This window comes from Mirounga angustirostris, unplaced genomic scaffold (assembly GCF_029215605.1).
Source record: "Mirounga angustirostris isolate CCGP_5_RB_7025 unplaced genomic scaffold, mMirAng1.0.hap1 SCAF_4, whole genome shotgun sequence".
In the NCBI taxonomy this organism is placed as follows: domain Eukaryota; kingdom Metazoa; phylum Chordata; class Mammalia; order Carnivora; family Phocidae; genus Mirounga; species Mirounga angustirostris.
In genome coordinates this window covers 169,552,972-169,576,962 of record NW_026991712.1, presented here as the reverse complement: position 1 = coordinate 169,576,962, position 23,991 = coordinate 169,552,972, and the positions used below count along the sequence as shown (strand labels likewise).

Genomic DNA, 23,991 nt, shown 5'->3' with positions numbered 1-23,991 from the left:
GCCCGCACTCGCCGGCCCGCCCGCCTGCCGCAGCCCGCAGCCTGCTGCCGCCGCCGCCGCCGCAGCCACCGCCGCCGCCGCCGCCGCCACCGCCTGCTTGTCTCTCAGACTGTCAGATAAAGCGGCGGGCCGGGCCGGCTGGGCGGTGAGCACGGCCCCGGCCGGACATGGCGGCGCTCTACGCCTGCACCAAGTGCCACCAGCGCTTCCCCTTCGAGGCGCTGTCTCAGGGGCAGCAGCTGTGCAAGGTGCGCGGGCTGGGGCGGCGGCCGGGAACTGGGACGCTAGAGGTGCGGCCCGGAGCCCCCTGTTCTGCGAGGCCGCTCGGCGGGGTCCCCCGGGCAGGGCGTGGCAGGCCCGCCTAGCTGAGGTGCCTCACCCGCTCCGCTGAGGGCCGGCGGGGCACGTGGGGGAGTCCCGGGCTCCGTCCAGGGCCCCGCGGCCGGCGTGTCCCGGTGCTTAGCAACCGCGAGGGATTGTTCTCGGACCCCTTGAGGTCAGGGGAGGGGACAGTGGGTCCCCTGCTTGCCCCCGACCAGACGCACCGAGATCCCTCCTGGGCTGGCTTCCCCGCCGTTGGTTGCAGACTGAGGGACCCCCTACCCCGCCTGGTACTGAACTCCAGAGTTGGGTGCTGCCTGGGAGGAGAGTCTCCCAACTCGGGCGCCTCACGGGCACTTTCCAGCCAGTCTCAGAGTCGGATGTGGCGCGGCTTTATAGAAAAGCCCCACAATTAAGCGCACGAAGCAAAAGGATTTTTCAGCATCCAGTTGGTGACCTTCGGTCCTGGCCCTAACCAGCTACTGTTTTTACTCCTGAAGATCCAAGTTCTTTTTTTCGTTTGAGGTGCTTCATCTTGCTTTGCCTATTTAAGTTAATAGAAGTGCTGTGAGGTGACAGTTAAAAGTCACCAAGGCGTCCTGAGATGGATTTTGAGATATTCCCAGATAATCCAGAGTTTGTGCCTCTGATATGGGAGACTTTCAATAACTGTATGTCATCGTTGCCTCAAATGGCCATGACTTTGTCACTCTCTGTTTACCCTGTAGGAGAGAGCTCAGATGTTTGAGTGCTTTTTTTAGACTTTGTATAAATACATATGTATATTTGAAATATATATATTGCTTTTAAGGAAGTTTCATATAGGTAAGCAATAATGATTTTAATTTAGCATTTTCATTTCACAAGTGAACCTGCTCAAAAATCAGACAATTGGAAGCGGCACAACTGAAACTAGAGTCCAGGGCTTCTGATTTCCAGTCTGAGGCTTATTCATACATATTTTTGTTTTACAATTTATGACTAGTTCCATATAAATTCTTTCTTAATTCCCACATCAATGCAGGCCAGTGATGCCAATATTACAGAAGAGAAAAATAAGGCCCAGAAAGTTCAAGTGACTCACTCAAGCGCAGTGGCTACGCTGGGAATAGTACCCAGGTCTTCTGCCTCCTACTGAAGGCTGTTTCCATTTCTGACTGCCTTTTAAAATTATATCCTCATTTCATTTCAGGAATGTCGGATTGCACACCCTGTTGTGAAGTGCACCTACTGTAGAACGGAGTACCAGCAGGAGAGGTACAGTTTTTGTTGACCATGGAAGATGTTAATAGGCTTTTTCCTCTTAAAATCGACAATTAGTTGCTTTTCACGGTACAGATCTGTAATTGAGTGCATTATACACAAATTCTGCAGTTTTATTATAACACATTGACGAATACAAAACACACTTCTCGTTCCCTAGTTACCCATTGATTGCTTTTTTAAAGTTACTTTTTTTTAAGATCCTTGATCGTTTTATATTGTGTTTATAATCTTTATGACACGAAGAAACCACAACAGTAAAACAATGAGCCTCATGTTTCAGTATGTTTATATTCAGAGCTTCAAGAATTTATAATCGAAAGGAAGATACTTTTAGAAATGTGACCATTCTGATAAGGATTTGTTATTTTTTTTTTTAAAACCTCATTTTTAAAAATGTGAAAAACATTTAGGTGTGAGTAAACACACATTTTTGGGAGACTTTCAATAGCAGCAAAGTAGTTTATTGGTGTAGTTAGTTCTGTGGGACTGCAACTATAATAGATCCTTAAAGCAGGGTGGGGTCTATTTGCTAGCTCACACATAGACCTAGAAACCTAATTTTAATCAGCCTTATTTCAGTTCTAGGAACATTTTCCCAAACATTTAATTATGGATATTTTCAAACCAGAAGTGGTTGAAAGAATTAGACAATAAACACTCATATACCCACCACTTAGATTCTACGATTTATGTTTACTGCATTTGCATTTATCCATTAGTGTATTAATCCATCTTATTTGTAATGCATTTTAAAGTTGTGGACATCAGTATACTTGATGCAAAACAGTTAAGGATGCATATCATTAACAAAATTCAACATTTATTTACGGTCCTTTATTTTTTTAGAGATAAAATTTGTGCACAGTGAAATGCTCAAATCTTAAGTACATCATTCGATGAGTTTTGCAAACCGTGTACATCTGTGTAACCCCAAACCCTTTCAAAATAATAGAACATTATCATCACCCTAGAGAGTCCTCTCATGCCTCATCCCACTCAATCCCTACCCTTCTTGCCTCCCTCACACAACTACTGTTCTGATTTTCCTTTCCACCATGGATCAGTTTTACCATTTCATAGAAATGGAAACATATAAAATATCCTCTAGAAGCATTAGGTTTTAGCTTTTACATTTGGGTCTGTGATCCATCTTGAATTAATTTTTGGGTGTGGGGGAGATATGAAGTTTGACCCTGAATTTGCACCATACATAAAAATTTATTGAAGATGGGGGTGCCTGGCTGACTTAGTTGGTGGAGCATGTGACTTTTGATCTCGGGGTTGTAGATTCGAGTCCCATGTTGGGTGTAGAATTTACTTAAAAAAAATTAAATCTTAAAAAAAAAATTGATTCAAGGGCACCTGGGTGGCTTAGTTGGTGTAGTGTCTGCCTTTGGCTTTGGTCATGATCCCCGAGTCCAGGGATCGAGATCCGCATTGGACTCCCAGCTTAGCGGGGAGTCTGCTTCTCCCTCTGCCTCTCACCCCCTTCGTGCTTTCTCTCTCACAAATAAATAAATAAAATCTTAAAAAGAATTAATTCAAGATGGATCATAGAAATAGTTTTTCTTTGTATGTTTTCTGAGATGTCAGGAGCATTTGTATATATATATATATGTCCCACTTCTTCAGTAATAAATCTAAGCATAAACTCAAATGTTCAACATCACAGAATTGCTGATGTGAATCCTCTTTCTAAAAGAGTTTCCTTTAGGGGCACCTGGGTGGCTCAGTCATTAAGCGTCTGCCTTCGGCTCGGGTCATAATATCAGGGTCCTGGGATCGAGCCCCACATCGGGCTCCCTGCTCTGCGGGAAGCCTGCTTCTCCCTCTCCCACTCCCCCTGCTTGTGTTCCCTCTCTCTCTGTGTCTCTCTCTGTCAAATAAATAAAATCTTTAAAAAAACAACAAAAAAGATGTTTTTATTTTTATCAGTACTTGTTAGAGAAATTTGAAGTATTGATAAAATAGTTGGTCATAGCATCTATTTCCTCACATCTGGGATTTTCATATGCTTTTACTTACAGAGGAGAGTGTAGACAGAGTAAAGTCAACGTGGATAGAATATCTTAAGTTTGTATTCGAAACACATATACTTTATTTCTCACCTCAGGTTTCTCAGCTGTTTATCCAAATTGAGGAGAATTACTTCTAGTCCATTTCAGTCTAACATAATATTCTTTTGAGGGTTCTGTCCATATTTGATAATTTTGTTTAGTGATACTTGGAGATGTGATAATCTCTCCATTTTAACTAAAGTCTCGTTTTATCTGAGCTAATAAAATTAGTAACCACAAAAGAATTAATAGAAGAGTTATTGGCCAGATACTCAACCTTCAGTTAACCAAGTATCCAGACCACATATCACCTTGGCACTTAGCAATGAGCAAATTCTGTGGGCTTAAGAAGGAGTCAGTTTTCAGATGTTGTAAGTAAGACAGGTTTTTTCTTTTAAAAACCTTGTGTCTCTTTTTTCCTTAACAGTAAAACCAATACAATATGCAAGAAATGTGCTCAGAATGTGCAGTTATATGGAACAGTAAGTAGGGTTTCTCTGTACCTAACAGTGAGTACTCAGGTCTCTTGGAACCTTATATTCTGTGGATTTTTGATGTAATTACCATATTTTTATTAGAACTAGTTACGTGTAAATACTTTCTCAGTGAAGTTTATCTAGTGTTTGAGCTTTCGAGCTTAGCTAATATTTAGTATTGAGAAGGTCTGTGTTTATGTTCATGATGGCAGGATTGTCATTATAATTTTCCTTGAGACCTTCAGTAACCAGTATGAAAAGAGGACGGGAAAGATAGATCCTACAATGTGACTTCTTTGTTTGGTAGCAGTTGACTGTTCATTTTGACGAATGAATTTTTGTCTCTCAGTGTTAGGGTTCTGGATACTATGTCCTTGCAGGGAATCTCCCAACTTGTGATATGGTGATAATGGCAAAGAGGCCTTTTGAGAAATTTGGAAGCCCTTGCTGGTTTCTCCAAAGAACTGGTTCTGTTGAATTTCTCACAGAAGTCCCAGCGTATATACACGAATGGGGTTTTGTTATTTGCTCATTTATTTGTTTAAAAGTCAGTAGTCCTGTGCAGAAGAACACCTTATGTGTAGTGTTAGGAATTGGGCTTCATTTGATCGATGTAGAAGGAAATTTGTGAAGTCAGGAATACATTTTTACAATGCCTAATGAACTGTGTAATAGGAATGGTTGCTTTAAAAAATGCACTGGTATTTCATAATATACTCAGTTGACCCTTTTTCTCTCCTTAAGCCCAAACCTTGTCAGTACTGCAACATAATTGCAGCATTTATCGGCAACAAGTGCCAGCGCTGCACGAACTCGGAGAAGAAGTACGGGCCGCCATATTCGTGCGAGCAGTGTAAGCAGCAGTGTGCATTTGACAGGAAAGATGACAGAAAGAAGGTAAATCTCGGTGTTCTTGTTGACTTTCTTTTTCTTTCAGAGAAATTAAGGTGGGTCACTTGTGTCGAAAAGACATAAACAAGGGGTGCCTGCTGGGCTTGGTGGGGGGAGCATACAACTCTGGATCTTGGGGTTGTGGGTTTGAGCCCCATGTTGGGTGTAGAGACTACTTAAAAATAAAATCTTTAAAAAAAAAAAAGAGGGGCGCCTGGGTGGCTCAGTCAGTTAAGCATCTGACTCTTAATCTCAGTTCAGATCTTGATCTCAGGGTGGTGAGTTCAAGCCCTGAGTTGGGCTTGGTGCTGGGCATGGAGCCTACTTAAAGCCTACTTTTTTTTTTTTAAGATTTTATTTATTTATTTGACAGAGAGAGACACAGTGAGAGAGGGAACACAAGCAGGGGGAGTGGGAGAGGGAGAAGCAGGCTTCCTACAGAGCAGGGAGCCTGATGTGGGGCTCGATCCCAGGACCCTGGGGTCATGACCCGAGCTGAAGGCAGACACTTAACAACTGAGCCATCCAGGTGCCCTAAAGCCTACTTAAAAAAAAAAAAAAAAAAAAACACATAGGACAGAAAGGAATTCTCAGTTCCTTTTCTAGTTGCTATTGACCTTGAAGATTTTTAGACTTTGTTTTCTTCATTTACTAAATGTGGACCATTTTATTCTTTTTTTTTAAAGTATATATATATTTTTAAGTTTGTTATATATGTATGTAATCTCTACACCCAAGGTGGGGCCCGAACTCATGACCCTGAGATCAACAGTTGCATGTTCTTTTGACTGAGCCAGCCAGGCACCCCTGGAGCATTATATTCTAGTATCTGTTGAGTTAGTATTTCATGAGAATCCGAATTACAGTGATCAATATCCCATATAAGTGAAGTGATGATTGGCAAAATTCTATTGAAATCTGTAAAGGAGAGATTTTAACTTAAGCAAGATACGTGACCAGTTTCACTATCTGACTCTAATTATCTCTATCTGTTGAAATTAAAAGTCACAAGATGACATGGAGGAGAGCCCTGTGTGGAGCGATGGGGCATTGGTAGAATAAAAGTGGTTTAGATTTGTTCTTTTTAAAATTCAGTGACCTCTGGGGGCACCTGGGTGGCTCAGTTGGTTAAGCGACTGCCTTCGGCTCAGGTCATGATCCTGGAGTCCCGGGATCGAGTCCCGCTTCTCCCTCTGACCCTCCCCACTCTCATGTGCTCTCTCTCATTCTCTCTCTCTCAAATAAATAAAATCTTTAAAAAAAAACCAAACAAACTCAGTGACCTCTGGCTGCACTTAGAATAAAACCCAAACCCCTTGCCTGGCCTGCATGGCCCATACTTGCCTCTCAGTCTCATCTGACCTCACACCTCCCACCCCTCTCCTTGTTTCAGCCACATTGGCTGCCTTTCAGCCCTTCAAACATGCCCGTGTCATTCCCACCTTTGTGCTAGCTGTCGTTTTGCCTGATACATCCTTCTCCAAAGCGTCTTAACTGGTTCCTCATGCTCAGATGCCACTTCTTCACAGAGACCCTTTACTAACTCACTCACTCACCCCTTATTGTATTACCCTGTTTTATTGTTTTCATAGCATGTAACATTGTGAGAAATTAATCTTGCTTTTTTGCTTGTTTGTCCACCTCCACTAGAACATGAGCTCTGTCCATCTTGTTCTTTGCCACATTTCCAGTGGCTTGGCACATACTAAGTGCCCCCCCCATATATATTTATATATATATATATATACACTTATATTGATAAAAGTTATAGTTTATTGAGAACTGTTTCCTCTCCCTTTCAATTGTTTTACCAGAAATGGCCAAAATATTAATCTGAAATATATCTCCAGCTTGCTGTTATTTATTGAGAAAAAGTGTGCTTCTCATTTTCTACTTTTTAAAAAGTGACTGAAAAAGTGATTATTTTATATATCTTTTTAAATTGAGGTATAATCAACATACCTTATATTTCATATGTACAACATAATGATTATAGATATTTGTGTATATTGGAAAGTGATCACAATAAGTCCAGTTAACATCCATCATTATACACAGTTACAGAATTCTTTTTCTTGTTTTGTTTTTTTTTTAAGATTTTATTTATTTATTTGACAGAGAGAGATAGTGAGAGCAGGAACACAGCAGGGGGGAGTGGGAAAGGGAGAAGCAGGCTTCCCGCAGAGCAGGGAGCCCGATGTGGGACTCGATCCCAGGACCCTGGTATCATGACCTGAGCCGAAGGCAGACGCCCAACAACTGAGCCACCCAGGCACCCCGAATTCTTTTTCTTGTGATGAGAACTTTTAAGATCTACTCTCTTAGCAATTTTCAAATATGCAATATAGTATTATTAACTATAGTCATCATATTGTACATTATATCCCCATGACTTAATTATTTTATAACTAGAAGTTTATACTTTTTGACTACTTTCACCCATTTCACCTACCCCCCACTCCCCACCTCTGGCAACTATCAATTTGTTCTCTTCAATAAATGTTCTTTTAATGAAAGAATACAGTATAGAAACTTTTTCAGTGTCCAGAGCTACTTTTTGGAGATGCTTAGGCTTACAAGAGCTGACTCTTGCTAACCAAATTCATTACTTTACAATGGGAGGATATAACTCTCCAGTGACCAGATTACTCCTGCTTGCCAACCAGAGCACATTTTCTCTGAATCAAGATACTGGAGAAGCTGACTTAGGAATCAGGAGGTAGCATATAATAATAGTTGGAGTATAAGCTTTGCAGTCCCGTAGACCTGGGTTAGCTGAATGATCCTGGGCAAGTTACTTAATCTTATTATGCATCAGTTTCATCATCTTTCCAGTGGGAAATAACAGTAGCTGCTTCACAGGACATAGGGAGATTTAATTGAGGTAGAAGACTTGCCTAAGTTCACACACCTCGTAAGTGGCAGAATTGGGACTTAACCCAGAGGTTCTAGCTCCCAGGACCTATATTCTGTAGTACCCATGTGCTGCATTCTCTTTTCTTTACCTTTGTCTTCTTGTCTTTCAGGTAGATGGGAAATTGCTGTGCTGGCTGTGCACACTTTCGTACAAACGGGTCCTTCAAAAGACCAAAGAGCAGAGGAAACATCTGAGCATCTCTTCCCGTGCCAGCCACCAGGAGAAGGAACAGTATAGTCGACTGAGTGGTGGCAGCCATTATAACAGGTAACCCCAAGATGCATGTAAGATAGGACTGGAAGTATTGGTTGGTCAGGTAAAATACGCAATTAGCCATGGAGGATACCATTTGGTCTACAGTTTCCTAGTCTTTTCTCTCTAGTTACTGTGCTTAGGAGGAATCTCCTTTACCATATTTTACAGGTCGTGTATCTTCCAAGTGCCAGAGAGATTTCCATAAGGTATCAGGATTTCCTGACTTGGTTTGTATTGTGTCTGAAAAGTTTGTGGAACTTGTTCTACTTTCCCTGTAATGTTCTTCTCACCTTTGGAGTGGGTTATCTCCTTAAAAGTTTGGACATTTCACTTTCTGAGGCATGCAGCTTTTTTAATGCATATTTGGACAGGAGGTTGATAGATGTTCTAGGTTTGTCCTGGTGGGATCTAGTCAAAAAGATGTCCTTTCATTGTAGCCTTAGCTTCCTTTCAGAGTATCTGAGGTATTGTTGAGAGTTCTGGCTCCAGGGGCGCCTGGGTGGCTCAGTCGTTAGGCGTCTGCCTTCGGCTCAGGTCATGATTCCGGGTCCTGGGATTGAGCCCCGCATCAGGCTCCCTGCTCCGCAGGAAGCCTGCTTCTCCCTCTCCCACTCCCCCTGCTTGTGTTCCCTCTCTCTCTGTGTCTCTGTCAAATAAATAAATAAAATCTTAAAAAAAAAAAAGAAAAAGAGTTCTGGCTCTGGATTGAATCCCAACTCTGCCAGGTTCTCTGTGTGGGATCTTGGGCAAGCTTTTTTCACCTTTAAAATAGGGAAATAATAGTATTAACTCATGGAATTGTTGTGAAGATAAATTATATAGTGCATGCATAGTGATTAGTTTTATAACTGGCATATAGGAAGCATTCAATATATTTTAGTTACTGTTTGTTATTGTTACCATTATGATTTTGTTTGTTCATTTAGCGAACATTATTAAGTACTCTCATGGACCAACGACTCTGCTAGGAAGGCAGAGATGAATGAAAGAATCATGCTGCTCACCAAGAGTATGTAGTCTGGTAGGGAAGACAGACCTGTAATCAAATCATTGCAGTATAATTCGATGAGCATGAGAAGCATCAAGATACAGGCATGAGAGGCAGTAGTAATTAACTGCCTTGGGAAGTCAGGCAAGAGAGGCTCAGAGAAGAGCTGGTGTTGGAGCTGATTTTTAGGATGAGTTGGAATCATCACAGAGGGAATGGGTAGAGGCATCCTAAGCTGAGGAAATAGCGTTTATAGAGACATGGAGGGCGTGAGACCACATGAAATCCTGGGGAATTGCAAGTTCTTCTATGTTGCTGGACCTTATGTTTGAGAGCCAGGGAATGGGAGAAAAGGGGATTCTGCAGACATGTTAAGGAGCATGAACCTAATCCTGGGGTCTGTAAAAAAATTAACCCTGATTACTGTGGAGAATACATTGGAAGAAAAAGAGACTCGGGGGCTAGTTAAGCTTTTTTATGAGTCCAGGGTAAGAGATGTTAATATTAGAATCTCAACTGAGGCCATGGCACCAGAGATCAAAGAAGCAGATTCAGGAAGATAGTTTAGAGGGAGAATTATGAGAAATTTAGATAATTGATGAACAGGTAGAAGGGTAAGAGCTGGGTGAGTAGAGGATAATTCTCAGGTTTCTTACTTGGGTGAATAGGTAGATTCTTAACTGAGAGAGAATATAGGAAGAAGAGAAGTTCAGTTTTTAAAAGTTGAGTTTGTGGGGCGCCTGGGTGGCTCAGTCTGTTAAGCATCAGCCTTCAGCTCAGGTCCTGACTCAGATCCTGGGATTGAGCCCCGCGTCAGGCACCCTGCTCAGCAGGGTGTCTGCTTCTCCCTCTCCCTCTGCTTCTCCCCTTCTCTCTGCTTCTCCCCCTGCTCGTGCTCTCTCTGTCTCTCTCTCTAATAAATAAATGAAATCTTTTTAAAAAATTAAAAAAAATAAAATGTTGAGTTTGGAGAATCAAGAAGAATTATTTTTTGGGAGCTTAGCCTAGAACTCACAAGAAAGGTTCAGATGTGGCCCATTGGTAGCACATAAGAGTCGGTGGGAATAGAAGTTGTTATCAAGTGTGTATTCCTGCTGCTCCACCCCAGACTTTAATTCAATAGGTTGTAGGATAGAGTCCGTGAATCTGCATTTGGGGAATACCATTTCCAACCCATATAATAAGTAGTTGTTAAAACCATGCTCTTGGATGATATAATTCAAGTTGGAGGCTGAGAACAGAACTCTAGAAGCACTCAAGAAAGATAGAGTGAGTATTTGTAAACCATGTATCTGATAAGGGGTTAATATAAAAAAAACATATGAAGAATTCATACAATTCAATACTAAAAAAAAAAAAAATCCAATTTAAAAGTGGGCAAAGGACCTGAATAGGCATTTTTCCAAAGAAGACATACAAATGGCCAGTAGATACATGCAAAGGTGCTAAACATCACTAATTGTCAGGGAAATGCACATCAAAACCACAATGAGATATTACCTCACATCTTTTAGATGGCCATTATCAAAAAGACAAGAGGGGTACCTGGCTGGCTCAGTCGGTGGAGCATGTGACTCTTGATCTCGGGGCTGTGCGTTCGAGCTCCACTTTGGGTGTAGAGATTACTTTAAAAAAAAAGAGAGGAAAAGACAAATAACAAATGTTGGTGAGGTTATGGAGAAAAGGGAACCCTATACACCGTTAGTGCGAATGTAAATTGGTATAGCCATTGTGCAAAACAGTATGGTGGTTCCTCAAAAAATAAAAACAGAACTACCATATGATCCAGTGGTCATTCCTGGGTATATATCCAAAGAAAATGAAATCGGTTATCTTGAAGAGATTATCTGTACTCCCATGTGCATTGCAGCTTTATTCATAATAGCCAAGAGATGGAAACAATGTAAATGATTTGCAATGAATGAATGGATAAAGAAAATGTGATATATATACATACACACAGGCATACTCTATGGTATCACTTCTATGTGGAACCTTTTTAAAAAGCCAATTTCAGGGGTGCCTGGATGGCTCAGTCGTTAAGTGTCTGCCTTTGGCTCAGGTCATGATCCCGGGGTCCTGGGATTGAGCCCCGCATCGGGCTGTCTGCTCGGCGGGAAGCCTGCTTCTCCCTCTCCCACTCCCGCTGCTTGTGTTCCCTCTCTCGCTGTGTTTCTCTCTGTCAAATAAATAAAATAAATAAATAAATAAAAAGCCAATTTCATAGAAACAGAGATTGGAATCATGGTTGCCAGGGGCTGGGAAAGGGGGAAATGGGGAGATTTAGGTCAAAGAGTATATAAACTTTCAGTTCTAAGGAGAAAAAATTCCGAGGATCCAATGTACAGCAGAGTGATTATTCTTAATATGGTGTTATATACCTGAAAATTGCTGAAAGTAGATTGTAAGCATTCTTGCCATTAAAAAAAGTTAACTATGTGACATGATAGATGTGTTAATTATCTTAATCTTGGTAATCATTCCTTGATATATGTGTTTATCAAACTGTCACGTTGTATACCTTACATGTATACAGTTTGTCAGTTACTCCTCAATAAAGTTGGAAGGGGGGGGAAGGATGGCATGGTCAGTGGTATCAAATATTGAAGAGATCAAGTAAGAAGGGGTCTTTCTTGAGGGTGAACTCATTGGGGCTAAAACTGATTTTTAGTGGTGGTGTGGGACTCAGATAGTAGATTCACAGAACTGTACTGAAGAAGAACTGGACAAAGAGTTCAACCTGGTATCCAGTCCCAGCTTCACTATTGACAAGCTATATATCTTTGGGTAGGTCAGTTAACCTCAATGAGCCTCAGTTTCTGCAGAGTAGAAATAGTACCTTGTAGGGCGCCTGGGTGGCTCAGTTGGTTAAGCGACTGCCTTCGGCTCAGGTCATGATCCCGGAGTCCCGGGATCGAGTCCCGCATCGGGCTCCCTGCTCAGTGGGAAGCCTGCTTCTCCCTCTCCCTCTGCCACTCCCTCTGCTTGTGCTCTTCTATCTCTCTGTCAAATAAATAAATAAAATCTTTAAAAAAAAAAAAGAAATAGTACCTTGTATATACCTCACAGAGTTGGAAATGCATATGAAACATTAAATGTAAAAGTTCTTTTTAAGGGGTGTCTGGCTGGGGGCGTCTGGGTGGCTCAGTCGTTAAGTGTCTGCCTTTGGCTCAGGTCATGATCCCAGGGTCCTGGGATCAAGCCCCACATCGGGCTCCCTGCTCCGCGGGGAGCCTGCTTCTCCCTCTCCCACTCCCCCTGCTTGTATTCCCTCTCTCGCTGTGTCTCTCTCTGTCAAATAAATAAATAAAATCTTAAAAAAAAAAAAGGGGGGTGTCTGGCTGGCTGAGTTGGTGGAGCATGCAACTCTTGATCTCAGGGTCATGAGTTTGAGTCCCACATTGGGGATGGAGCCTACTTAAAATTAAAAAAATTAAAAAGATTTTTAGAAAAGTACTTTTTAAACTATAAGATAGATTATACTTCTTATTAAAATTTTATTGACTTTGTTCCCATAGTTATTAATAAAGCAGGTAATATTTAATTAAAACTAAGAATTTTGGGGCCCTATGGAAGAGAGCTACCCATGCATCCAGGACCTATGAAATCAACACCTTGGTGGATTTTAATAATCAAGAATAGGGGCGCCTGGGTGGCTCAGTTGGTTGAGTGTCTGCTTTCAACTCAGGTCTTGATCCCAGAGTCCTGGGATCAAGCCCCACATCAGGCTCCTTGCCCAGCGGGAGGCCTGCTTCTCCCTCTCCCTCTGCCTGCCGCTCCCCCTGCTGTGCTCTCTCTCTCTCTGTGTCAAGTGAATAAGTGAAATCTTTAAAAAAAAAAATCAAGGGCGCCTGGGTGGCTCAGTTGGTTAAGCGACTGCTTTCGGCTCGGGTCATGATCCTGGAGTCCCTGGATCAAGTCCCGCATTGGGCTCCCTGCTCGGCGGGGAGCCTGCTTCTCCCTCTGACCCTCCCCCCTCTCATGTGCTCTCTCTCTCTCTCATTCTCTCTGTCTCAAATAAATAAATAAAATCTTTAAAAAAAAAAAAATCAAGAATAATTAGCTCTTGTATGGAAGAGCTGTGATACCATGTTGGTCCCATTTAACAAACTTTTATTGTGATGTTCTATGAATCTTTTATTTCTAATATCTGTCTCTCTATTTTTGCATTAAAAGCCAGAAAACACTTTCTACATCTTCAATTCAAAATGAAATCCCAAAGAAAAAATCCAAGTTTGAGTCAATCACAACCAATGGAGACAGGTAAGCCAGTTGGTGTGTGTGCATGCTTCCGTTTGAGTTTAAACTGCATATACAGTTCCTGAAACAGGAATACATTCCAGGGTATGCCTTAGACCTAGTCTAGGGTTGTTATTGAGTCTCTGAGGGTCATTACATTAACCACTTGATATCTTATGAATAAGCAGTGTCAATATTTGTTTATAACTAATCCTGTCTGTAAAAGACAAGCACATATAACTGGATTTAATAGCAACTAAATCCTGTAGTCCACAAATAACTCCTCCACACTAGTTTTAAGAAGTCAGGAGCTGTATGCTTTTCACTGTGATCTGTGCCTGTGGCCTCCTCCAGGCAGGGCAGGAGTTGGTCTTGAGAAGTGGAGCAGAGACCAGTTGGAGTTAAGACAGTATTGCTCAGTCTGTGAGGGGTAATCAATGCTTCCTTAGCATGCAGAAAGCCCAATGCAGATACTCAATCAGCAGAGAACGAGATGCATTTAAATATTTTTACTACTTTTTAAACCTGTCTAAATACATATTTTTATTTGCTTTCCCTTCTCCTGAGTGCTGCTTCCTCTTGCAGGCTGCTTTGTCCTAATGTCTAGAGTGCCCCATTCGTGTTGGTGCAGTGTTGCTTCCCAGCCAAGCCTTGGGGCCACCCATTTTCCTGTTTCTGCAGGCTGAGGCATCCTGAAGTGAGACAGTGACATACTCTTCCCCAAAATCCTTGGAATCATTTCCATTCTGAAAACGCCCAGTATAGGTTCTCCCTCCCAGCCAGTGGTGGATATGGGAGTAGATTAGCATGTAGGCTTACGAGGGCTGAATTTCAATTAAGGAGCACAAAGCATCTGTGAAATGTATTCTTTCCTGTTACCTTTTTTATTAACTTGATTTCAGATTCTACAGGGTGTCTTTTTTTTTTTAAGATTTATTGATTTATTTGAGAGAGAGAGAGTGCGAGGTGGGGAAGGGCAGAGGGAGAGAATCTCCAAGCAGACTCCCCACTGAGCGCAGAGCCCAACACAGGACTCGATCCCACAACCCGTGAGATCATGACCTGAGCCGAAACCAAGAGTCAGACGCCCAACTGACTGAGGCACCCAGTCACCCCTCACTTTGAAAACATTCTGACAAGCCTTTTTTTGATGTCTTTTTGTAATGTCATGCAAACCCCCAGTTTTTTTACTGATTACCTATCTTGAATTCAGTTCTATACCAGATGTTAATGGTCTCGCTTCTGAGCTGTCTATTTTAGCTGCCTCCCCATTTTCAGTTGATCGCAGACTACTTTCCTGGCCCTACTTTAAAAATATCCATATATGCTCTTGTCCTTTCATTGTTATCCCCTCTTGTCTTCTGAAGGCTGCTCTCTAACAACTTTCCATTCACCTTGCTGTTCTACCACATTCTCCTCTCTTAGTTTTTAAGTTTTGAGGCATATTTGATTTTTTTTCTCCTTTTTTTCCTTCTCCATTAGCCTTCTGTATCATACAGAGAGAACACATCACGTTAGGTTTTGGTTTGTTTTTGTTTTTAAGATTTTATTTCTTTATTTAAGCGAAAGAGAGTGTGCACGAGCAGGGAGAGGGGCAGAAGGAGAGGGAGAGAGCCAAGTAGACTCCCCAGTGAGCATGGAGCCTGACATGGGGCTCCATCCCAGGACCCTGAGATCATGACCTGAACCAAAGTCAGATGCTCAACCAACTGAGCCACCCAGACATCCCTAGGTTTTTTATAAAACCTTTTCTCAAATAATTTTATTTTTAATTTTTTAAATAGATTTTTATTTATTTATTTGGCGGGGGGAGGAGCAGAGGAAGTGGGAGAGAGAGTCTTAAGCAGACTCTGCACTGAGTGCAGAGCCTGACACGGGGCTTGATCTCATGACCCTGAGATCACAACCTGAGCTGAAATGAAGAGTCAGACGCTCAACCAGCTGTGCCACCCAGGTGCCCCCTCAGATAATTTTATACTTCTAAAATGCCTTTGTTTTTTTTTTTAGTATCCTGTAGAATTCACAGCTTCCCTCTAATATTTTCTAGTTTCTTGAAATTGTAGCAAAAACTTTTCAATTGAAGGAAAATCTGAGTTCATGTCTAGCTTTTCTTCCCAGAGAAAATGTAGCAGCTACTTTTTTATCATATTTGTTTGTTGTTCTGTTGGTAATAAAAAAGCTCTCTCAACATTGGGTGATGCCCAGGCACACCTTGTGGTTTATTGTTCTAAAGGACATTCTTTTCCTTTCCTCGTAGGTTTTTTTTTTAAGATTTTTTTTTTTAAAGTCTAACTTTTTTTTTTTTGAAAGATTTTATTTATTTATTTGATAGAGACCCCGCAAGAGAGGGAACACAAGCAGGGGGAGTGGGAGAGGGAGAAGCAGGCTTCCCACTGAGCAGGGAGCCTGATGCAGGGCTCGATCCCAGGACCCTGGGATCATGACCTGAGCTGAAGGCAGACGCTTAACGACTGAGCCACCCAGGCGCCCCTTTTTTAAGATTTTATTTTTAAGTTGTCTCTACGCCCAGCATGGGGCTTGAACTCACAACCCTGCGATCAAGAGTCACACACTCCACTGACTGAGCCAGCCAGGCGCCCCTCCTCATAGTTTTATTTCATTCTCCATTTGAAATATGCCTGAAAGAGTAGACTTACTGGGGCGCCTGGGTGGCTCAGTTGGTTAAGCGACTGCCTTCGGCTCAGGTCATGATCCTGGAGTCCCGGGATTGAGTCCCGCATCGGGCTCCCTGCTCAGCGGGGAGCCTGCTTCTCCCTCTGACCCTCCCCCCTCTCATGTGCTCTCTCTCTCATTCTCTCTCTCAAATAAATAAATAAAATCTTTAAAAAAAAAAAAAAAAGAGTAGACTTACTTTGTGTGGCCTTTGAGGACAGACCCAGGGCCAAAGGGTAGGAATGACAGGGAGGCAGGTTTTGGCTTACCCTGAGGAGGATTGCTCTTATATTAAAAGGTTTAGAAAAAGGGTGCACCTGGGTGGCTCAGTTGTTAAGCGTCTGCCTTCGGCTCAGGTCATGGTCCCAGGGTCCTGGAATCGAGCCCCGCATCGGGCTCCCTGCCTGGCGGGAAGCCTGCTTCTCCTCTCCCACTCCCCCTGCTTGTGTTCCCTCTCTGCTGTCTCTCTCTCTCTGTCAAATAAATAAATAAAATCTTAAAAAAAAAAAAAGATTTAGAAAAGACAAGAAGCTTCCTAGAGAAGTAGTGAGTTCCCTATCATTGGAGATATTTGAAAAGAGGCTGGATCTAATTTTCTGCCTTCCTAACCTAGCCGTCTGTTTTCATTTGATTTCCAGCAGTTCTTATTAATCAGAAGTTAGAGAGTTAGAAAGGTCAGGCCCTAACACAGGATAGACACAACTGGTTTTGTTAACAATGTATTGGTATGGGAAGAATCCTCTTTTAAGAAGCAGGTAGAGAAGAACATGAGGAGCTTTTGGGACCACAAGATTTATATTAGCCCATTACTCTGTTTCATTTGTCATTCTAGTTACGGGCTTAAATAAATTCTCTTGGATTGAGGGAAGACAGTCCCTTGGCAGGTGTTGAAATTGGTGGAGACTTTGATGGGTTCTTTCAGTATTTTCTCCTGCGTGCCTTGTTTTATTATATGGCATTTACTTTTTTGTTACCCAGTAATTCTGCATATTCATCAGTTATAAAAGCAACGGGTCCATTCTTCTGACATGCTTCATGTGGACCAAGAGAGAATATTCTTATCAATGGACTGTGTCTTCTAGCCATAGAATGTTTGACTTGGTAACTCTGAGGATGTCCAGTGATTCCACTTGCTCTTTGGAGTTTCTACCTGTGTAGAGAAATGCTGGTTATTAGATGTAGTTCAAGATGGAGGAACGAACCAACAGCAAGGGGGACCTAGAGTCATTGCTCTATTGATGTAGGGAGCTAGGAATCAATATTCCAGTGTCTGCTTAGGAAGAACAGGTTTGTGTTTTACTTTAAAGGTTGCCTTGGGAAGAGTAAGAGCTTTCTTTGGGAAATCTCTAGAGAAGGGCAGGATTTGACTCTCATGGCAATGATTCCTTAACTTGTTTTGGGTGTAAGACATCTCTGACCAACCAGGGAAAGCTATGGATCCTCATCCTAGAAACCACCCATTGTATGTATACACTGAATTATACATACAATTTCAGAGGGTTACAGATTCCCGGGAGCTGGGCCTGGTTAGAGGACTCTGCTAAGAGGACAGAGTTCACCTGGCACTTTGAAAAAATGAAGTGCTCAGGTGCTGTTATTGAGAAGAATCTGTTGAAAACCCAGGTTGTGGTGTGACTCTGGAATTTGCCACCTCTTTGTGTCTTTTCTAACTAAATATCATTGAATTGTTGTTATTGGAAGTGGTGGTCAACAGGCCAGTTGCAGTGTAGGGGAAGTTGGCTTCCTTCCTATTAATTTCATCTTTTTGGGGCACCTGGGTGGCTCAGTCAGTTAAGCGTCTGCCTTCGGCTCAGGTCGTGATCCCGGAGTGCCAGGATTGAGCCCCACGTCGGGCTCCCTGCTCAGTGGGGCTTGAAGTCTGCTTTTCCCTCTGCCTGCCGCTCCCCCTGCTTGTGTGCACTCTCTCTCTCAAATAAATAAAATCTTTAAAAGAAAATTTCATCTTTTTATAATTTTTAGAAGGGACTGACTGCTCCTGGGATGGAATGCAACAGCTTCTTTCTTTCTTTTTTTTAAGATTTTTTTTATTTATTTGAGAGAGAGAATGAGTGGGGGGAGGGACAGAGGGAGAGGAAGAAGCAGACTCCCCACTGAGCAGCGGCCTAACATCAGATGCTTAAACCGGCTGAGCCACCCAGGCGCCCCTAGGCAGCAGCTGCTTAGCAGCTGCACCACATCATGGTGCTTTGGGGCAGAAAATAAAGAACCAAAAGATGAGCTCTGTGGGGAGTTTTAAAAGAAAAATATGTGAGCTAACAATTGGTAATTTATCCAGATTCTAGGGAAATGAGTTAGTCACAAAAAATTGACTGTTCCACCCATAAATAATTGGGAATCTTCAATACACCTGAAACAAAACGTCCTTGACTCTTGGGGAATGCATTTGTTTTCATCTTGAATGTGAGAGGAGATGCTGCAGAAATGCTCTGGGTTGTGGTTTGGTTGGTATAGTTATCTCATGATCACCTTGCCTGTGCAGTTTAGCAAATGCTATTGAGTCTGGCATGTATGGAGCATTGTGCTTACTGCTGGGAATTCAAATAGTTGTTCTTACCCTTGAGCTTGTAGTCAGGTGGCCTCTGGTGTGTCCTCAAGTAGAAAAAGGTTTATCCCTCCAAGTTATGATTTTTTTCCCCTCCATGTTTCTACTCAGCTTTTCCCCAGACCTGGCTCTGGACTCACCGGGCACTGACCACTTTGTCATCATTGCCCAACTGAAGGAAGAAGTGGCCACTCTGAAGAAGATGCTGCATCAGAAAGATCAAATGATTTTAGAGAAAGAGAAGAAGGTACAGTTTTGTTAATGCCTCTCAGGCTAGACTGATGGAGGGTAAGCATGGGGTACCATAGGGCATGGTGCCAACTCTTGTTTAACTGATTTTTATTTGGCCCTGGCCACTGATGCTTTGAGAGATCCAGTGGCAAGGTTGGGCTGTCCTGGGAGAGGCTTACTGTCTGCCAAGATGACTCATGAGCTGGTATTACCATGGTGAATCTACCTCGGTCAGGTGCATTTAGCAAGTTGATTTTTCTCAGCATTCAGAGGGAGCTTCCACTTCTCAGGGAGGACTCCTGTTAACCAGGCTTACAGAGGTGATGTGTAAAACTCCAGTGCCCCTCTTAATTCATAGTGGGGCATAACTGACTCTTGCTCTTCTTAGCATGAGCTGCTTTGGAAGGTTGCAATCAGAAGGTGCCGAATGAGCGTGGAGTCAGGACAAGAGGAGGTAGTTGTGTAATTGGAATTCTTAATGCTCTCAAGCTAAGAACCTCATGTCTCCATCTCTATTATTGGGATGGCCATGTCTGTGGGACAGTAATACTCAAAATATGTGGGCCAGGTCTGTCTCCTTCCTGGACTATGTTCAGGTAGGCCTTCCTCCATGACTAGTAGGTCACTTTGCTTCTATTACTGACAGTTCCCTTCCTGAGTGACCCACTCTTTAAACACATTAACATCTTCAGTAAAGTCTTACTCTGGTCTAACAGCCCCCCTCTTTAAGGGAACTTTTTACATCCTTCTTCTGATTCAGGTCTATTTATCTTATTTTTAGGTTCTTAAAGAGTATCTCATTTTTGTCTTAATATATTAATAACAATAATAGCTAACTTTTATTGGATACTTAACTATGTGCCTGACTATTCTGCGTGCTTTCTATGTATTAACTCATTTATCTTCATAATAGCCCTTTGAGAGAGGAATCACTGTTACCATCGTGTCATAGATAAAGAGAGCCTCCAATATTTTTCCTTTTAGGCTTTCATTCCCTTCTTCTAGTTGTGTTTTTTTCCCTGAGGCTGTATGTTTTTTGTGCCAAGTTTGGAGTGCTAGGTTTCATTGTGAATGGCTAACAAAGGCATTTATAACATTAAAATATTCATATGCCTTCTTTCCATTTAATTTTGACCTCATTTTACAGATGAGGAAATGGACCCAAAGATATTAAATGATGTACCAAATCACACAACTAGTAAATGGCAGAACAAAGTAGTTAACTCAAGTCTTTCTGATTCTGCTGTTCTTTCTACTAGCCTGTGCTTTCTTCTGCCAGGAAGGTGGAGATTCATGGAGAGAGACCAGTATTTTTTCCACTTTACTACATGACTATTGGATGAAAGCAGACCCAAGTATATCTTCTTCATGGACTAGATTAGAATGGCACATAAAAGGATTTTGCAAAATAGAGATAAAATGAACATTTGTTCCTACTGCTTTGCAAAGTTTGGGTTTTAGAAGGAGCAAAAACAAATAGGAGATTGTTTCTCATCACTTTCAGAATCAAGGTCACACTCCTTGGCTTGGAACACAGGCCCTTCTACATCATGCCTGCCTATCTGTAGCATCATCTCCTGCCATTCTCCATGCTCATCAGTCCTTCGAACAAGCTGTCAGTGACCTCATACTGCCTGGGCTGTGCCCACACAGTTTCCTTTGTTTGGATGCCCTTCTCCCTACCTTGTGTGCCAGCTGTAGCTCATGTCCCTCAAAACTCAGCTCACACATCACTTCCCTGATGTAGATTTCTCTTCTCTTCTTGAATAGCACAGTCAATAGAAGAAGGCCTGGGGTTTGAATTCTAGCTCTGCCACTTGCTAACATGTATGATCTTGGCCATGTTACTTAGCCCTTTCTAAGGCTTGGTTTTCCCATCTATAAAATAGGAAGAATAATATTGCCCCCCCCAAAGGTTTATCATAGGATTGAATGAAAAAATAGAATCAAACAGTTTGGGTCACCTGGCTTGCTCAGTTGGAGGAGCATACAGCTCTTGATCTTGGAGTTCGGAGTTCAAGCTCCATGCTGGCTATAGAGATTACCAAACCAAACCAAACTAAAACAAAAACCATCATGTACACACACACACACACACACATATAGAGAGAGATTACTAAAAAACAAAAACAACTATATACATATATATATATATGTTCAAACAGTTTGCCTGGAACAGGATTAAAAATTCAATAAATGGCAATAGCTGTTATTCTCCTGGCTTCTCTCAAACCGTCAGTCATATTGTATTATAATCACTGATTTATTTGGAGGATTATTGGCATGTATTAAATACATAAAATCTTTATTTTTTTAAAATTTTTTATTGTTATATTAATCCCCATACATTACATCATTAGTTTTAGATGTAGTGTTCCATGATTCATTGTTTGTGCATAACACCCAGTGCTCCATGCAGAACGTGCCCTCTTTAATACCCATCACCAGGCTAACCCATCCTCCCCCCGCCGCAGAACCCTCAGTTTGTTCTTCAGAGCCCGTCGTCTCATGGTTCGTCTACCCCTAAATCTTTATTTTTTTTTTTAAGATTTACTTATTTATTTGACACAGAGAGAGAGAGCACAAGCAGGCAGAGCGGCAGGCAAAGGGAGAGGGAGAAGCAGGCTCCCCTCTGAGCAGAGAGCCCAACACAGGGCTCATGACCTGAGCTGAAGGCAGATGCTTGACCACCTGAGCCACCCAGGCACTCCAATATATAAAATCTTTAAAACCTGCCAGTGAGGGGCGCCTGGGTGGCTCAGTCGTTAAGCGTCTGCCTTCGGCTCAGGTCATGATCGCAGGGTCCTGGGATTGAGCCCCGCATCGGGCTCCCTGCTCGGCGGGAAGCCTGCTTCTCCCTCTCCCACTCCCCCTGCTTGTGTTCTCTCTCCAGCTGTCTCTCTCTCTCTCTGTCAAATAAATAAATTAAAATCTTTAAAAAAAAAAAACCAAAAAACCCTGCCAGTGATGATGTATCAGAAATGATATGTCAGGAATTTGTATAATTGTCAGGAAATCTTTAGAAAAAACAGGATGCAGAATCCCCTGGCTTTGATATAGTTATGGATCTTCAGGAGAGCCCTGGATTTCATTCATTTGGGAAACCATTTAGTTCTTTGGTATGAGAACATTTTTCGTTGCACAGAGATTTCTTCTGGTCACTCTGCCTTTTTTTCCCCCCTCAGATCACAGAGTTGAAGGCTGATTTTCAATACCAAGAATCTCAGATGAGAGCCAAAATGAACCAGATGGAGAAAACCCACAAAGAAGTCACAGAGCAATTGCAGGTGAGTCTGCTTATTTTATGTGATAACCCTGGTGTATTTAGCTGATTGTATTTTCAAGTGATTATCTCTTAGATTTCTTTATTCTCAGGGTATTGACAAATTCACATTAATCGACCTTATAGCTGTCTTTTATTGTTTCACTGTTGGGTGTGTTCTGATCTTTTTCCCTCAAAAACAGTGGCAGTAATAAATGTGTGTTTTGATTTTTGGATAAGCCAGATGTGATTCCAGATGTCTGGATTATGAATTCTGTTTATCCAGCACATTAAGGCACTCCACGGTTTGTTTGTGTTGCACAAAGCACCCTTTTGTAACTGTGGATCCCAGGAGATTGAAGTGTGCTGATTAACCTCCAGCAAACACTATCTTCCCCTGAACCAAGCCCTAGAGCTTTCTGTTGTTTTCTGCCTCTAGAACTTGTTCTCTTCCTGACCCTCTACATTGTATGCCTTAGCATCTGCATGTCCTGTCCTGTTGAAACATCCTTCTTTCACTGCATTTTTTTGTTTAGGCCAAAAACCGAGAGCTCCTGAAGCAGGCAGCTGCCTTGTCCAAGAGCAAGAAGTCGGAGAAATCAGGAGCTATAACCTCTCCATGAGAGACCATAAGGAGGCTCCCAGTCAACAGCACAGGGGTTCCTGGGTTAGGATTGGTGACCTGGCTGTTCTCTGGGAATTGCAAGCTTTCTTAAGAAATCTCTATTTTATTATAGTTATCCTTCTTTGTGGGATCGCAGTGGGCTGAATGGAAACACCTGGTTTGTGCTGTGTCATGACTGCATGCTTGGATGTTTGGGGTTCCAAGCTCTTTGTCTCATACTTTCACTCTTTCCCTCCCTTCTCCCTCCCCCCCCCCACTACTCTCTGTCTCTCCCTTTTGGTACTATTCTTTGTGTGTGTGTGGTGGTCACTGCTCAGTGTTATGTGCAGAATGATTTTTGTTTGTTTGTTTGTTTTGTCCATCATTGCATCCTGCCATACCCATGAGCAAATTGTTTGGCATTAATCACATATCACTGCCACCCTCTGAACTTTGAAAACTGCCACCTTAAGACTTGGTACAATGGAAGAGGCTTTCTCTCTCCAATAAACCTTTTGCTTCAGGGTATACTCTTGGGTTTTTTTCCAGGTATATTATGTATGAACTTTGTACTATGTATAGCCAGAGTTTTATTTATTTTTTAAAAAAAGAAACTTTTTCTTGATAAAGGAATAATGGTAGCCTAGCTTGTTCTTCTTGTAAAAGTGATGCCTCTTAAAAAAAAAAAAAGTTCTACTCTCTACCTTTTAGTAAAGGAATAAGACCTTTTCTTGTTACCTTGGAGTCTTAAAAACTGATTGCTGAGGTGAAACAATTCAATGCATCAGTATGGAGTTAAGTGCCTTTTGGAGGATTTCTTGGAAGAGCATTTAAGAAGAAGCTACTTAAGGGAGGTAGCAAAGATTTGAACAGTCTGTCTTTTTAAGTAAGGGCAGAAAGAAAGGTTGTCCAGGTTTTACTGGACATTTCCCTCCCCTACCCCTTTCTTGATTGTTTTATGTGACTGATTTTAAATTCTCACACTGCCACTTCTTTTTTTTTTTTTTTTTTTAAATACCTTTTACTTATATCATTTGTTATATTGGGCCATTGTCAGAGAACATTTTTTAAAAAATGAGCAGATTCAAAATGGGATAATATTTGAACTACAGAGCATTTTGAGAGTCAGTATGAGCTGCTCAAGTATGGACTCTGAATCTGATTTTGAGAAATGGTATCACTGTACCTTCTCCCCACTCCTCCTCATTCACACCAGCCTGCACACTCCTTGCTTTGAATGGAAATGTA

General features: G+C 42.0%; 1 protein-coding gene across 2 annotated transcripts; it reads left to right on the top strand.

Moving 5' to 3' along the window:
- On the top strand, positions 1-23,753 carry FAM76A (family with sequence similarity 76 member A). 2 transcript variants are annotated; one of them, XM_064589684.1, is made up of 9 exons: positions 1-248; positions 1,514-1,578; positions 4,072-4,153; positions 4,865-5,017; positions 8,038-8,195; positions 13,348-13,434; positions 18,758-18,893; positions 22,063-22,164; positions 22,676-23,753. In XM_064589684.1, exons 1-9 carry the CDS (start codon positions 168-170, stop codon positions 22,760-22,762), a joined length of 951 nt encoding a protein of 316 aa, XP_064445754.1. In that variant the 5' UTR covers positions 1-167; the 3' UTR covers positions 22,763-23,753. The 2 variants fall into 2 exon arrangements, with proteins under 2 accessions (XP_064445754.1, XP_045754283.1); XM_045898327.3 differs by having other exon boundaries at positions 3-248; positions 4,072-4,126.
- The last annotated feature ends 238 nt before the right edge of the window (positions 23,754-23,991 follow it).

What these genes read in the sequence shown, in the direction of transcription:
- FAM76A (XM_064589684.1), top strand. Translation starts at nt 168, where the DNA reads ATGGCGGCGCTCTACGCCTGCACCAAGTGCCACCAGCGCTTCCCCTTC. An exon ending in AGGGGCAGCAGCTGTGCAAG is followed by an intron (nt 249 to 1,513) that starts GTGCGCGGGCTG and finishes ATTTCATTTCAG; the next exon opens with GAATGTCGGATTGCACACCC. An exon ending in ATCACAACCAATGGAGACAG is followed by an intron (nt 13,435 to 18,757) that starts GTAAGCCAGTTG and finishes GTTTCTACTCAG; the next exon opens with CTTTTCCCCAGACCTGGCTC.